At 37.8% G+C, this 16,220-nt stretch overlaps 1 protein-coding gene across 1 annotated transcript in view; it reads right to left on the minus strand.

Moving 5' to 3' along the window:
* Window positions 1–16,220, minus strand: part of CDK13 (cyclin dependent kinase 13) — a 51,554-nt gene that overhangs the window by 25,145 nt on the left and 10,189 nt on the right. The window contains exons 2-3 of the mRNA XM_089532569.1: window positions 5,149–5,760; window positions 3,900–4,070 (exon numbers count right to left, since the gene is read on the minus strand). Of these exons, the coding sequence (XP_089388695.1) occupies window positions 3,900–4,070; window positions 5,149–5,760 (783 nt within the window). The remainder of the gene's footprint in view (window positions 1–3,899; window positions 4,071–5,148; window positions 5,761–16,220) is intronic.

Genomic DNA, 16,220 nt, shown 5'->3' on the forward strand with positions numbered 1-16,220 from the left:
GGATTTTAATGATGTATAGTTATGCTGGTTTTAATTGGGGTGTTTCTTATTGTGAAGTTTGTTTTCTTTAATCTGTATTGTATCGCATTTGTATTGCCTGTAAACCGCCGTGATCGTGGGAACGGCAGTATAGAAATAAAATCTCAATCAATCAATCAATCAATAAAGGGCCTGACTGTTTCTAGTGAACTTAAAAGCTTTGGTTCAGAAGAGACTTGATTCATAAATGTCATGATGGACCTCCACAGTTTTGCTGGACCATAATTCAGAAACATGTCTGTGCTTGAGGATGAAATATGGGAAATCAAACAGGAAAGAAATCACAGAAGGATGGACTTATTTTAAGACTAACAGAGATGGACTCACACTTGCAAATGGATGAACCCCTAACGATAAAGGTCCATCATTATGCAGCCTTAGCAATCAGCCAGTCTGCACAATGAAAATCCTCCACATTCTATACAAAGAGAGTGTGATTCCATCACACACAATAGGTGGTGTTTGGGCTTTTTGTGCACCTCCCCCAAAACTCCTCAAATTCCACAAAAAACGAATTTGTGACTTTTACCAAAGGATCTGCAAAAGTATGCATTATCAGATGTGTGACCATCTGATTCACATGCCTTCACATGGAAGGACGTTTCAGCAGAGGCAGATGGATGTTACTGTAAAGGATTTCTTTGGTTTTAGGTGCATCTAGGGCTTGCCTACTATTATTTGCATTTTACAACATTTTAATTGATTTTTTAAAGACTGAAACTAGCTGTTTGAAACTGCCATTCAGTTTTTCCTTTTTTTTTACTCCACTACTGTATGTGATAGACATTTTAAAAGCCAAAGGTCCCTAGCTATGTGGTATATATGAACTTCTCCCTGTGGAGAATCCAGCACGACTGGGAAGGTCATCTCAAGAGAGGATGTTAAAGGAGCTGCCCATGTTTCTCTATCTAGGAAAGGAAGGGAGCCTTTGCACCATGAGCCAGCAAAGGCACCGAAGTGCTGAAGGAAGGTGAACACTTGATTTAAGGTGGTCCAAGCTGATCCTCAGATCAGCAGGAGGTGGGGAGAGGTTGCCTCCACTGATTTATTTAATTTGAGCCATAGTCAAAATACAGATGGAGGAAATATACAAATGGTCTTCAAACAGTCTTTTGGTTCCCTCACATTTGCAGGGAGGACAGAGGGGGCTGGAGTTCTCCCAGCGGCATCTCCCCTCTCATCCGGTTATTAACTCTTTCTGCCCTCATTAAATCTCCTAGTTTACACTGATTTGCTATGCCTGAGCTGTAACCTTGAAGAAGAAATAAACATTTGTTTTTTTCCAACACACACACACCAAGTTATGATTGGGTGGACAGGGAGCAACGACTTTGATTGACCGGCAAAAATGACAGTAGCCAGAATAGGTGACAACAGAAGCAGAAGTGTGTATGTCCCCCTCACTTTGAATGACAGCCAAAAAATAATAATCATTTGCAGGAGCCAGTTACACAGATGCACAAATAATTAGCAGACACTTCTTTCCTGCCCACCATTTTAATTTGAAATGGCAATGCATGTGTCTGACAAAATATGCATAGATGAGAACAGGTAGGAATGTGCTCAGGAGATCTGAAGACATCATTCGAAGGTGCAAAAGTCTGCACCAGTTCACACAACACACCGACATGTGGATTGGACCACTGTTACAGTTTGTTACACTTTGTTTCACCATATGTTTAAAGTTGAACAATTTATGAACTTTGCTTTTATTAAAGGTTGGGTGAAGATTAATGGTAATATGGATGGACACTCAGAAGAATGTTTGAACACAAGAATTTAAATATTAAGTTTTGATAATGAAAGTTAGAGATACACTTCAGAATTAAACAAGGCTGTGTAAGCTCTGATATAGTAGTAAATCAATATAGAGGCAGTTTTAATAAAAGTGACAGTAACATCACTTGATTCAGGGAGGTGTTGGAGTGTTGAGAGGAACACAGTCTTGTTTATCTGTGCTTGAAACAAACGATGGGGCAATTGGGGTTTGGTGATTGTTTTGATTTTCAGGTGTGTTACTTGCAGGTTTGAGACTATGGCCTGTTCTACATGGGCCTTTGCCCTAGGGGTTGGCCAAGGACGCAGCATCCAATCAGGCCTCACCCCTAGGACGTACTGGGTACGTCAAAATGGCGGCACCCTATACACATGGGCGCCGCCATTTTGACGTCATGGACGCTTAGCTTTGTGCAGGTTCTTTTTGCTGCGCCAGGGAATCGTGTGGTTTTTCGTGCAGTTTTGGGGCATTCTGTAAAGCGCCTATATTTACTAAATATTTTAGGGAAACAGACCATTTGCCTGTTCTTATTTTCTTTTTTGTTTACTACAACTTTGTTTCATAAAGCCTGGAATAACCTTACATTTTGGGGGGATTTTTATTTTATTTTATTTTATTAACTTTTAATTTTTGTTGATTTTTGGACACTTTTGGAACTTTTGCCTGGATAAATTTTAAAATGCTTTTTGGATCTTTGAAGAACTTTTTGATGAAACCAGCTAAAAATCTTGGATTATTAATAAGAGTGGCATTTTATGTATGGTGAGAATTCAAAATGTTTAAATTTGTTCTATAGCGGATGTTAAACCAAGCTCGGGTTCAACTCCTATTATGTACTATTTATTATTTCACCATAGCATTTTATGCTTGGCACATTATAACTGCTGTAATGATTATGCTTTATAGTAGACAACATGATCTTTGCTTAGTTATGCCTTAACTGTTGGTATCATTATTAATATTATTATTGCTACTGTTATACAATATATTCTGCATGATTCACTGCTGTTATAATCATTGATTCGCTTTTCCTTGTTTATCATTTCAACGAATTTTAAATTTGCTTCATTTGTTGCTTCAATAATCTTTTTCTGCTGTTCAGTGGGGGTGGGGAGAAGATGGTGTTACTGTGCTACACTGGACCTTCTTGGAGTAATTGTTGGATAAAAATTAGTTTTGCTGTATTTTAAAAATAATTATTTTTGGGACAGAAAGGTCAAGGGGGTTTCAGGGGATTGAAGGACAATATGAGATGCTGTCCCCAAGAGCTGCATGCGCCCATGTTTTTCTAATTTCCACCCCAATCTATGTTGACACTGAGTCAGGAGATTAAAATTATTCCTCCTTCCAAACCTACACCAGAAATGTTGTTCCAAATTTTTAGTTATTTAACTGTATTTATTTATTTAACTTGCTTTGTTTATATGCCACCTTTCTCCTAAAGTGGGACCCAAGGTGGCTCCCACAGAGAATTAAAAAACATTCACAATACAATTTTAAACACAATTTAAAATCTCCACATTAAACACTATAACATCATTTAAAAGATATACACATGTTTAAAACAAATGAAATACACAAATAAATAAAAACCTTCCCTGCTTAAGTGTTAAAAGAGTCTTAAGAGTCTTGGGGGGGGGGGGGGTCAAATTTTTTTGTAGTATTGTAGGTATACTCATCCATTACATGAGCACAGCTAAAAATGAAATAGTGGTGATACTTCCTTTGAGTATGTATCATCTTTTCTTATTAGAAAAAAATGTGTATATGAAATCAACCAAAGACCAGAAAATAAAGCTAACATGCTTCTTTGAATCCCAGCACCACTCTTAAATTGCTCCATTATATATCACCAGATGATGTCTCATCCTTGTTACTTGTTATTTCCTCTGTTGTTCAGAAAATAGCTTTTAAGGAAACACACAAAAATATTTTTGTCCATACAATTAAATACTAAGAGTAGCTTTAATAAAATTATATTTTGATTATAACAGAAATTTTTGAATTAACTGAAGCAGGTAATTTAAAATAATATGCATATTACACATCAGCAGTATGGTACAGAAAAAGAACAGATACATACTTCGGTCTCTTTTTATGATGTGGCTGTACTGTTAATTTCTTCTCTTCAGGGCTTCTGGATTCATCATCTCCTCCAGGCAATTCAGGTGGCAGTGGTAGATCTGCAAGCAAGTGGCGCAATTTCTTCTCTACTTCTTTTTTAACTGCTTTTGCAGACATGCTCCCTTGGAAACTAGATAAAAAAACAATACAGTTGGCCCTTCTTATACACAGATTTTTATACACAGATTCAAGTATCCCCGATTTGAAAGTGTTCCAAAAAAGTATAAATTTCAAATATCAAACCTTGATTTTCCATTTTTTTTTATAAGGGACACCATTTTGCTATGTCATTATATTTAATGGGACTTGAACATCCACAGATTTTGTTATACACGGGGATCTTGGAACCAAACCCCAGCGTATAACAAGAGTCCACTGTAATAGGAAAGTGTCTCTAAGGGTTGACAGTAATAACCTTAATGCCATTCTCTACCATCCTATAACTTGTTTTAAAAAATGAAAATTTTAAGTAATTATTTCATTAACAATGATCCAAAGAATCAAGCTATTTCAATTATCAGTGGTAGTGGCCATGAATTAATATTATGTTGTAATCCTCCTTGATTCCCTAGGGAAAAGGCAGAATATAAATAAATTATTATCATTATCATCATCATCATCATCATCATCATCATCATCATCATCCAACTTGCAAACCACTGACAATAATGAATTATTTTTCAAACTTAACACTCCAAGCTCTGAGATAAAAAGATAACTCAGCAAGGATAGTTTGGGGAGGCAAAAAGAATCAGAAGGGTGAAAGGTTAATCCACAGCCCACTCATTAGGAAAATGCAATGAGTAGAGAGGAAAGAGTCAAAAGTATTAGACTTTACCAATTAAAATAATGCCACAGGCTTCAAATGTTTCGTTTTAAAATAGGCTAATACAAAGTGAATATAAAAGTTAAAATCTTCAAGACTATGAGTCATTTTTGTTTAGTATGTTTAAGACTCAAAGGACACAGCAAACATTCTCTAACATTTACAGACAGTAAGCAAATGGTAGCAAAATGCTTTAACAAATATTTTATCTACAAAAACATGATGAACACTTGCAAAATGCTTGAAATTACAGATATTAGGTTGCTTGCCTACTAGATATAGGGCACCAAGCATTATTCTCACATCAGTTAAGATTCACTGGTTTTTAAAAACAGTTTCTGGTTGGAAACTGGGACCTATATACAGAGTTCTCACAACCCACCTGATAGTGTCTTTATCTTCTGGCAACAAAGGAGGAAGAGGCAAGGGTGGCAGCGTAGACGTTATTAGTGTAACACTATGATCCTTTTCCTTAGGTGCTGCACATGAGGGTTGGGACTTGCTTTTTTCTTTCACTGCAACAGGTTGTGTCGGTGTCTTCACTGGAGTTGATTTACTGTCTTTCACCACTGGATTTTTTTGCTTAGCAGCTTTCTCTACAACCAAATTGTTTTCCCCCTTTGTTTCCTGAACAGGATTTTTTGTTTTTGTCTTATCATTTTTCAAAGCTGACACAACTGAAGGGGAAGGTGCAAGTTCAGTCTTTACTTTCTTTATTTCCTTTACATTGTTAGCTTGAGGGATAGTCATTCCTGTGTCAGTGCTTCCCTTAGTAGGTGTAGAAGTGTTTGAAGCCTTTGCATTGGCTTTGGCTGCTTCTGCTGCTCTAGCTTTTTTGTTCTTGTTCAGCTCTGCAGCTAGACTACTTTTTAGAGTCAGAGTGCTAGGGGAAATACTCGACTGTCGACTTCTAGATCTTGACACCCTGTGCCTACTACGGGATCTTGAGTGCCGTGATGAATAAGGGCTTCTGCTTCTGGATTTTGCTGATCTCCTGCTTAGAAGAGTTAAGAAGAGTAAAGATTTAGACAAACTAAGAAATTTTACTGGTTAGCTAAAGGTCGTCTATTCAATTATAATAACACAATAAAATAACCAAAATTCAATACAAAATACTGATCCAGCAAAAGCTCATTTTATAAACCAGTAATAGAAACAGGAACACAAAATTTGTCATCTCTCTCCCTTCTTTTCCTCCCTGCTTTCACTGGGATGAATCATGTTGGTGGTCTATCATATGGAGTTCAGCCCATTTGTTTTTAACTGATTAAACTGCCAATAGAAAACTGGTTAAATCAAACATGGCTCTGTTAGCCAGGCTTATCAATAAGAACACTAGTTTATGCTCTCTCCAGCCACTTTTACCCCTCAACTACTATGCTACATATTTCTATCTTGGCCTGTATTATTGTTTTCATAGCCTGCTTTTTCCTACTGTGAGTTATATGTTTAACTACAAGAGTTAAACATATAACTGAATTATCAATAAAATTAAAAGCAATTAAAGACAAACCATTAAAAAGAACAGCAAATATAACAAGATAGCATATGAAAGGCCCTTTCACCCTGAAATCTGAGCCATCAAAGGTCTTTGCCTGCCTACAAAAGGATAGTAAGGAGAATACTAATCTAATCTCACTAGGAAGATAATTCCAGAACCTAGGAGCAGCCACAAAGGCCCCTTTCCCATGTTACCACAACATGTATCCGTGAGGGTGGCAGCAGCCAACATGTATCCGTGTGGGTGGCAGCAGCCCCATGTATAGCATATTCTGATAATCCAAATGGGATATAATGAAGGCATCTGTTAAGATCTGACATCTCGAGGAATGGATGCAGCTAGCACATAAGCCTTAAATGTTGAAATGCACTCTTGGCTGTTGCCAAAATACCTGGGCTTCCAGGCTCAAAAGTGAAACCAAGAATGCACCTAAACTGTGAATCTGTTTCCAGGGAAAATATAACCCCATCCAGCCCAATCTTCAGCCGTATCCCTGATCTGCCTTTCAACTGATCAGGAGTCTATGAGAACATTATGTGCTCAGTGTTTCTGGAGCTGGAAATCTACACTGACACTGTTGTTCCCTTAAGGGGATGCCTGTGAATCTAATTAATATAACTGCAGTGGGGAAAGTATTCATTCTTGTCCAAATAATTAATCACTTGCACTCTGGATGCATACGTTTGGTTGTACGCAGAAGAACATTCTTAATGTCTGATTTTGTGTAAATGGGAAATGTTCTTTGTGTACCGATTTCAGCCATCAATTCATGAAATTTTACATGTTATTTAACAAGCTCAATTGCTTTTTTTACCCTGCAGTAATAAAAATTAAGGTGAAAATCCAATTTTTAAAATCAAATTATGAACTGATTTGATGCATCCATTATCTGTAATACCCAACAGTGCCAACTGGAAGGTGGTTGGTCCACTGTAAAGGACAATGTAGTCCAGTACCCAGGCACCTTACTGTTTATTAAAAAGCTCACAACAAGGAGAATGGTATGCTATTTAGTAACTGAAATATTGTCCTGAAATAGTGGGCTTGGATAGATTCAATCCTTTGAGATCCATGTAGTTCTAGGATTGTGCCCCATAAAGCAGCTGCCCCACTGCCTTTCCCTGATAAGTGTAGGCTGTACTAGTTTGCCTCCTTTGTCATAATAAAATTTAACCACACCCTTAATTGTACACCCTGCATTTTCTCTAGATGGCTGTGTGCTTTAAAGGATGTGTGTATTAAAGGTTCCTGAACTGGTAAAGATAAATCCTAGATATTCAAATTGTTTAATGCGAGTGATTTGATGACCAGTCATAGTCCACCTGTAATGTTTCTGATCTTTCCTAATAGCCATGACATTTAGCTGATAGTTAATAATTCAGATTACTATTATGACAAAAATCCTTATTATTATATTTAAATCCACTCTGAAGATGATAATGAAATTGTATTGTTAGCATACAAACTTGTCTTTCTCCCAGAAACACTGGACTTTAAGGAGCAGTGAAAAAAGCTAAAACAATGCTGTTTATATATACAGTCAGCCCTTCTTATACACTGATTTTTTATACACAGATTCAAGCATACACAGTTTGAAAATGTTCCAAAAAAGTATAAATTTCAAATATCAAATCTTGATTTTCCATTTTTTTATAAGAGACACCATTTTGCTATGTCATTGTATTTAATAGGACTTGAGCATCCACGGATTTTGTTATACATGGGGATCTTGGAACCAAACCCCAGCGTATAACAAGGGTCCACTTTATGTTATACAATAATAGGGCCACGGTAGCCAATCTTGCCATACCCCTCTTTGATCATTCTCAGACCATAATACCCACATTTTTAACAAGGCTTGTATATGGACCTTTATGATTAAATGGAACAATTTTCCATTTATACTTGATTGGGAGAATTTACAGCATAAACACTCCTTACTAATCAGATCAAATGCAAAATAGCAGGAACCCTTAATGCATTTAAGGGACAGTGACACCAGACAGGGCAGTAACTCACCTATGCCATAAACTCATCTTCACAACATAATGACTATTATACCAATACAAAGAAAAATGCTTTCCAGCACTACAGAAAGAATTCTATGGCCCATAATAGATGGGCCAAAAGGTCCACCGTCAGGCTGAATTGGGGGTGTGGCATTTAGACACTGCAGCCCCAAACACAGCTAGAATCTGTCCCAATGCCACCCCAACTCAGAAGAGCTGGCCTGAAAAGGAGCTGAAAAAAACCTGCTCCTTTTCAGGAGCCAGTTGGAAACAGTGACAATGCGCCGGATGGGGCTGCACACGTGTGGTTACCACGGTGCCGGGGTGGCCCCAATCCACTCTTTTGGGGCAGTCTACTGTATTTCACCCTTATATGGACCCATACTGAATGTCAGAACATGGAATTGGATTTCTCCAATTCCAATGCTGTCATTTAAAAGACTGATAGAGGAGGAGCCATGGTTATCATGAACAAATCAGGCTACATACAGAAGGATGAAAGACAAACGTTCAGCACCACATTTTACAGAATCCTTTCTACATATCTTACAGACAGATAACAAAATGAACTATACAAATTACTCAGGGAATTATCCATGGATGTACAGAACACTTATATGTCTCCAGCCAGAACATGCTACCAAAAACTTATTTGCATCCAAACCTTCCAATACAACCACATCTGCTCAGCCCACAATAAAGGGATACAAAATCCATGAATCTACAACAGGAATTTCTTCAACTACAATACTCACCCAATGAGATGGAAAAAATAAAATAAAATAAAATAGACAAGACTGGTACCCAGAAAAACCTACTACAAAACAGAAAATAAGACTATCACTAGTTACCACCAACAGCTCCCAGATTCAAATGCATCATCAACAAAATAATTACAATTCTGGAAGGTAACACTTCCATCTCACAGGTTCTGGATGGCAGGTGTTTACTTGCTCACAGAGAACCTCTAAACCTGAAACAATTGATCACTTACAACAGACACATGTCATGTACTGAAAGACAGGGACAAGATCCTGATATAAGGCCATATGCCAACTTTGTCCCCCTATCTATCCTGGCAGCAACATTGCTCACCCTCCAATGTGATATACACCATCCTTTCTAAGTAATACTTCTCTGCAAATCCCAAATCTGATATCAGAAATGGCAAGCTTTGGCTAAGTGGGAAAACTAATACAGAGCACTTCTACCTTCCCGAACATGTAGTCTTCTATTTACAAATATCTGTTCTCAAACAAAACTAATTCAAAGGAAGATTGGAAAAAGGAACATTTGCACTGAGATATATCCACACATACCCATCCATTAGCAAAGGTCTGAATATATTAATTCATAAGCCTTCACAACTGAACACAAAAGAAATCTCAAAGATTTTGCTGAAGAGCCAGACTAAATGTGTCAAACACTTACTAGGCAGCAACAGAAGTAGGAGATGACACTGCCAGAGGATCTATCAGTTACAATGGCAGCTGACTACAGCCAACATTTGTTAGTACTATGCATCAGGAGGCACCAATCAATCCCTTTTGAATGTCTTTTACCTTGAAAATCATATTATGATAAATCCAAAATGAAACATCGAGTTACTGAGGAAGAGCAGAGGGCAAGTACAAGTAGCTCTGAGGCTAAGAATGCAACTGGACTCAAGCCAAAAGGACATTTAACTGTTGATATGCTCAGAGGTGAAAGGAAAGTCTGAAGCTGCACAACACATATTACAGGAAACATGGCATATGAGAAGCATGAATCGGGGCAAATCAGATACTGTATAAAAAATTGAACTTATAAACATGGCAATACTTGGGGTGAGTAAAAGTGAACAGGCATTGGACATTTTGTGTTAGAGAGAGAGGATGGCAAGAAACTTGCCAAGAAAACCCTATGATAAGGTCACCATAAGTCACAAATGACTTGAAGGCACACAACAACAACAACTACTCAATGTTCTACTTAGGAAATTAAAATCTAAGAAGAAATGAGGCACCATTAGTAGTGATGAGCAATGTAACAAAAATAACCAAAGAATATAATGCAAAGTCTAACCAAATAAGATCAAGAAAGGAAAGTCTATCAATAACAACCATCATCCAAGTTTATATTTCAACCATAGAAGCAGAAGAAGAAATTGACTCACATGCAAAAACAGGACATGTTATAATCATAGGCAAGTGGAACACATAAGGAGGAAACAGGGCAAACTAAAGGTTGTGCATGTAGCAAGATCTTGTAGCACCTTTGAGGCTAACTGAAAGAAAGAAGTTGGCAGCATGAGCTTTCATAGATAGTTTTTGTGGGTTTTTGGGCTTTCATAGACTTCACTCTACTTCCTCAGATGCATTTGGACAATGAAATTTGGCTAGGATCAAGAAATGAAATAGAAGAGTGACTGATTAATTTTGCAATGCCAACAGCTCATCTATCACAAACACATTCTTCAGTCAACTAAAGATGCAACTGTATACATGGACATCACCTGATGGCCAATATAGAAATCAAATAGACTACATATGTCATAATCAAGCAAAATATGGAGATATTCCATTTTCTCTGCAAAAACAAGACCAGTAGCAGATTTTGACACAGATCATTCATTGCTAATATCAAAAATCAGAGTAAAGCTAAAGAAGAACACTGAATCTATCACTGTTCCAAAATACACTCTGAAGAACAGATTTGCATTATTAAGCCTAACTGGTTGTGAGCCTGAAAAATTATAAGATTGAATAATAATAATAATAATAATAATAATATGATTTATTAATATTCCGCCTTTTCCTTATGGAATCATGGTAGATTATAAAACAAAGACATCAAAAATACAAAATACACCCCCCTCAAAAACATCACAGCAATATTATAGCAATAAAGTAATTATACAAAAAACAAAAAAAGAAAGAGTACAAAATCCAAAATACATAGCACAATACATAGCATAATAATTTAGAAGCAAGGGATATTATCAGGAGGAAATGCAAAAAGACACCATCTGTAGCCAAAAAGAAAGAAAAGCCTCAGTGGATAACAGACAAGAAAGAAAAGTAAAAGGGGACAGAAATAGGTCAGAACCCTGACTGCAACTGTTCAGCAACTAGTGCATATGAACAAAGAGAATTACTGCAGTAATAAATGCAGAGAAATAGAAGAAGACCGCTAGCTATAAAGGAAGAACAAGAGACCTCTTCCACAAGATCAGAGAAATCAAAGGGAAATTTAAACCAAGAGTGAGGACACGTTACATGAACAAGAAATAAAAAGAAGATGGAGAAGTACACTGATGAACTTTATAAAAGAGATGAAAGGATGACAGATTAATTCAAGAAAGAACCATCTGAAGATCAACCTACAATTTCAGGAAATGAAGCAGAGGCTGAACTCAAGAGCATTTGGGAGAAATAACTCACCAGGAACAGATGGCATACCAGTACAGCTTCTTCAAGCAAGCAGACCGAATCTACGCAAGTTCTAATAACAATCTGATAATATGGAAAACAAAAGCACAGCCACAGATTAAAAACACTTTATATTCCAATTTCCAAGTAAGGGGACACCAGGGATTGCAATAACCAATAGAGCATTGCATTAATTTTCCACGCAAGAGAAGTAATGCTCAAAATTTTTCAATAAAGGCTTTTACTACATACGGAGCCATAAATGCCAGATGTCCAAGTTGGATTCAGGAAAGGAAGAGGTGCTAGACATCATATTGCAAACATATATTAAAAATTCAGAAGAAAATCACCCTGTGCTCTATAAATTACAGCAAAGCTTTTCACTGTCTAATCATGAAAAGCTATGGATTCCTCTTAAAGAAATGGGTGTGCTTATCATAATGTGTAATCTCTACTCAGAACAAAAGGACATTATACATCAGGAAAGAATACAGAAAAACGGGGTTCAGGAAAGGCTACATCTTATCACACTACATTTAATTTGTCTGCTGAACATACTGTATATACTCATCTATAAATCTAAAAATTTCTGCCCAAAAATTGACCCCAAAATCCCAGGTCGACTTATTTATGGGTATAATAATGTGATGGCAGCTCTTTCAGATTTCCCCATGCAGTGGAAGAGAGTTTCTTTTTCTCTTGCATCAAGCAGAAAGAATCCTGAGTGATTAATTGGTTTTAAATAAACAGAGACCCTTTCCCACCTGCGCTAGCTGGCTGAAACCAAGGTTGAAACAAACAGCCTCAATCAGAGTCTCTCTTGTCGTACACATGCATACACACACACACACAGACACACACACACACTGAAGGAGCCTCCAAGTTTTACCTTAGACTCATCCATGCGTCATGACAAAATCTATAATCTGTCCCCAAAACCTGCCCTTGACTTATACATGAGGTTGACATATAGTTGAGTATATATGTTATATGAGAAGCAGGATTGGATTTAGAGGAAGGAGGTCGACTATTGGTGGAACATCAATTTAAGATATGCCGGTGACACCATACAACCAACAGAAAATGCCAAAGATTTGGAATGATTACTGAAGCAAGTCAGTAAAGGACTGCAAAGGAAGGCTCACGGGTGAACATTAAAAACAAAAATAATGACTACAGATATTTACATAACTTTAGAGTTCAAGATGCAGACACTGAAGTAGCTCAAGATCTTCTATACGTTAGATGAGGGGTTGTATATATAGCCCTTAAAGGGGGGAGGGAGGGACACCACTCTTTTCCTAACTGGATGAGGGCCGTGGCAACTTCATGCCATGGTCCCGATCCAGCCTTTCGAGGGCGGCTCCTTTTTGTGCTCTCGAAAGGGCATCATAGCTGTGTTGCCGCGGCTATACACCGCTCCTTCAGTGCTGCATCGTATGGACACAGCACTGGAGTAGCGCCATGACACCCCACGCTGTGTGGAGTGCATGCATCAGGGCACCCTGGGGGCAGAGTTGGGTGTGCGTCATGAGAACGCTATGCCCTGACTCCGCCCGCATGCCAGCCTTAATGGCCAGTGTGTATAGGGCCTGAGTCATTAATCAGAATGAGACTGCAGTCAAGAAATCAGAAGATGACTACGACCGAAAAGGACAGTCTTGAAAAAACTAGGCAAGATCCTAATGTGCAAAGATATAGCATTGAATATTAAAGTTAGTATTGTCCATGCCATCATATTTCCTATTTCTGCATATGGTTGTGAAAGCTGAAGAGTGAAGAAAAGCTGATAGGAAGGAAATCAGCTCATCTGAAATCTATTGCTGCACAAGAATTCTACATATACCATGGATTGCTAAAAAGAGCAATAAAAGGGTGCTAGAGCAAATCAAGCTTGAACTGTTCCTAGAAGCTGATCTGAGACTACTGTAATTTGGCCATACAGTGGGCCCTTCCACTACAGTTTGTTCCAGGACCCCCTGTGGATACCAAGTTCCATTAAATACAGTGGCATAGTAAAATGGTATTCCTTATGTAAAATGGCAAAATCAAGGTTTGCCATTTGAAATTTATATTTTTTTGGAATGTTTTCAAGCCGTGGATGTTTGAATCCATGGATAAAGAATCTATAGATACAGAGGGCTGTCTGTATCATGAGAAAACATAACTCATTAGAAATGACAATAATGTTTGATAAAGTAGAAGGCAGTAGGAAAAGAGGAAGAATGCATTCCATACAGATAAACTCAACCAAGGAAGCCATAGCCCTGAGTTTGGAAGACCTGAGCAGGGCTGTTGATGACTTTCATAGGGTCACCATAAGTTGAAGTCAACTTGAGAAGAGTTAACAACAAACTTAACAGGCCCACTACCTCAACGATTTATGCACAAGGTCACAAGTTGCATCCTATTAAATTCTGATCCTAGAACTATGTATCCACCTTGAATCCGTCAGGACACAGGCAAAATATAAATAAATAAAATAACAACAACAGTGCTTACATACCTGTGGCTATTGTAGTATTGTACTCCTTTAGTGCACCTAAATATTTAAACTTATGGCAGGCCTATGAATGTGGGACCTCCAGGCCATCCTATCATCAACAGCCTTGCTCAAGTCTTACAGATTCAGGATCGTAAAGCTTGCTGACCTTTAGTAACACGGAAACTGGGCCCGAAACAAACAGCCAGATGGGGGCGGCTTCTGGTCACTCCAGTGTGTGTGTGTTGTTTACACAATGCACACCCCTGGAGCACCTGAAAGCCACCCCGGGTCTGCCCTGGGGCTGCCTAAGGCAGCCTAAATCCAGCCCCAAGAGGCTCTTTGGGGCCATGGGGGGGCCCTCAGTGCCGCAGCACATGTTCACCACAGTCCCGGGGCATTGGGCTGGGAGCAGCTTTTAGCTGCTCCTTCCTGCCTGTCTGCTTCGCCTCCTGGTCTATTTTTGATAGGATTAGTGGTGTCTCCTTTCTTAAATACTGGGACTATAATTCCTACATTTATTACTAGGAAGAAGAGGGCTCAAGCTACATTAAAAAAGAAGAGAACAACCGATGTGAATTATTTTATTATTAGATATTGATAAGATGTGTATTGTTGGAGATATATTGAGGATCATTAATATATACAGATGTATATATGGATATTTTCTGTATGTTTTTATTTGTTAATTTTGTATTGTTTTTGTTTTAATTAATACAATTTATAAAAAAACAACATAAAAACAAAAAACAAAGGGGGTTTGCCAGTGCCTCCCTATGAGGCTGAGATTGTGTGACTCACTCAAGATCACCTGGTAGGTTTCCATGGCTAAGTGGGGATTCTGACCCTAGTCCAACATTCAAACCACTACACCATGCTGGCTCTTGATTTACCAATTTATTTGGGGTTTTTTTGGCAGTCCGTAATATCTACAGAATTCTCTTTCAGCACCACTTTTCAAATGCATTAATTTGAAAACTATTATGTTTTCTTTTTTAAAAAAACACATGGATCCATGTAATACTGGGTACAAAAAAGCAAAGCAAATCTATTATTATATTTAAAAAAATAAGCTTATGACCCCTGAACTGTTCTAACAACAAACAAGCTAATGCAGTTTGGCTATTAAAAGAAAGGAGCCCTTGGAAAACTGTACCTGAAGTAAACCAACCATGTTTTATATTATGAAAGATATGGGTTAGCAAGTCATTACTGGCAAAGGGATCCAGACTAGTTCTAGAAGATGCCTTTATGTTCCATATTCAAACATATAATCGTGTATTTATAGAAGTAGTGATGTGAGTCAGTTGATCCTCCAACTTAGCCTAAAAACTCTATTTAGCCATCAACCAGCTGATTTTAATGGCCCATCAATTAATTACCATAGACATTTCGTTCAGGAAGTATTTGGCATACAAACATAAAGTATGGCTCAGATTAATATTATCACAGTTTTAAGTTGTGCTAAACCAATCCAATGTTATTTAAATCATTCATTTTCAGACTATATTTATATTATGTGTGTGTATTTGCTTTCAAATTGTCGTTCAACTGATGATGACCTGATTAATATCATAGGGTTTTCTTTGCCAAGGAATATTCAGAGATGGTCTTTCCAATTCCTTCCTCTGAAATATAGACCTCAGCACCAGATCCTTGTGGTGATCTCTGTGATTCTATGAATGGGGTGGGTTGCTGCCAAGGTGGTTGAGCAGATTGGGAGAATATCCCCAAAGTGCTTAAGGGCAAATCCCATTTCCACCAGTACCACTACATGCACCATTCCCTGGACCAAACCTAAAGGAAACATGAAAATACCAATACATTTAACTACAAATGTGCACAAAAGCTTCTCTTCTCGGTGCAAACCTTATTTGATGGTGGCAATTATGATGATACACAAGCAGGAGGGAAGCAGTTTGTAACAATTCTCTTATAAGTCACCACTTCTAATCTTGGGGACAAAATAACAACTTGGTTTCAAGTTACACAGATGCAAGATGCTGCTGAGAAAATGTGGCAATTGTTGAAACTTTATAAAAACTTCAGACC

This window comes from Sceloporus occidentalis, unplaced genomic scaffold (assembly GCF_023333645.1).
Source record: "Sceloporus occidentalis isolate IW3139 unplaced genomic scaffold, rSceOcc1.0.p SCAF_7, whole genome shotgun sequence".
NCBI lineage: Eukaryota > Metazoa > Chordata > Lepidosauria > Squamata > Phrynosomatidae > Sceloporus > Sceloporus occidentalis.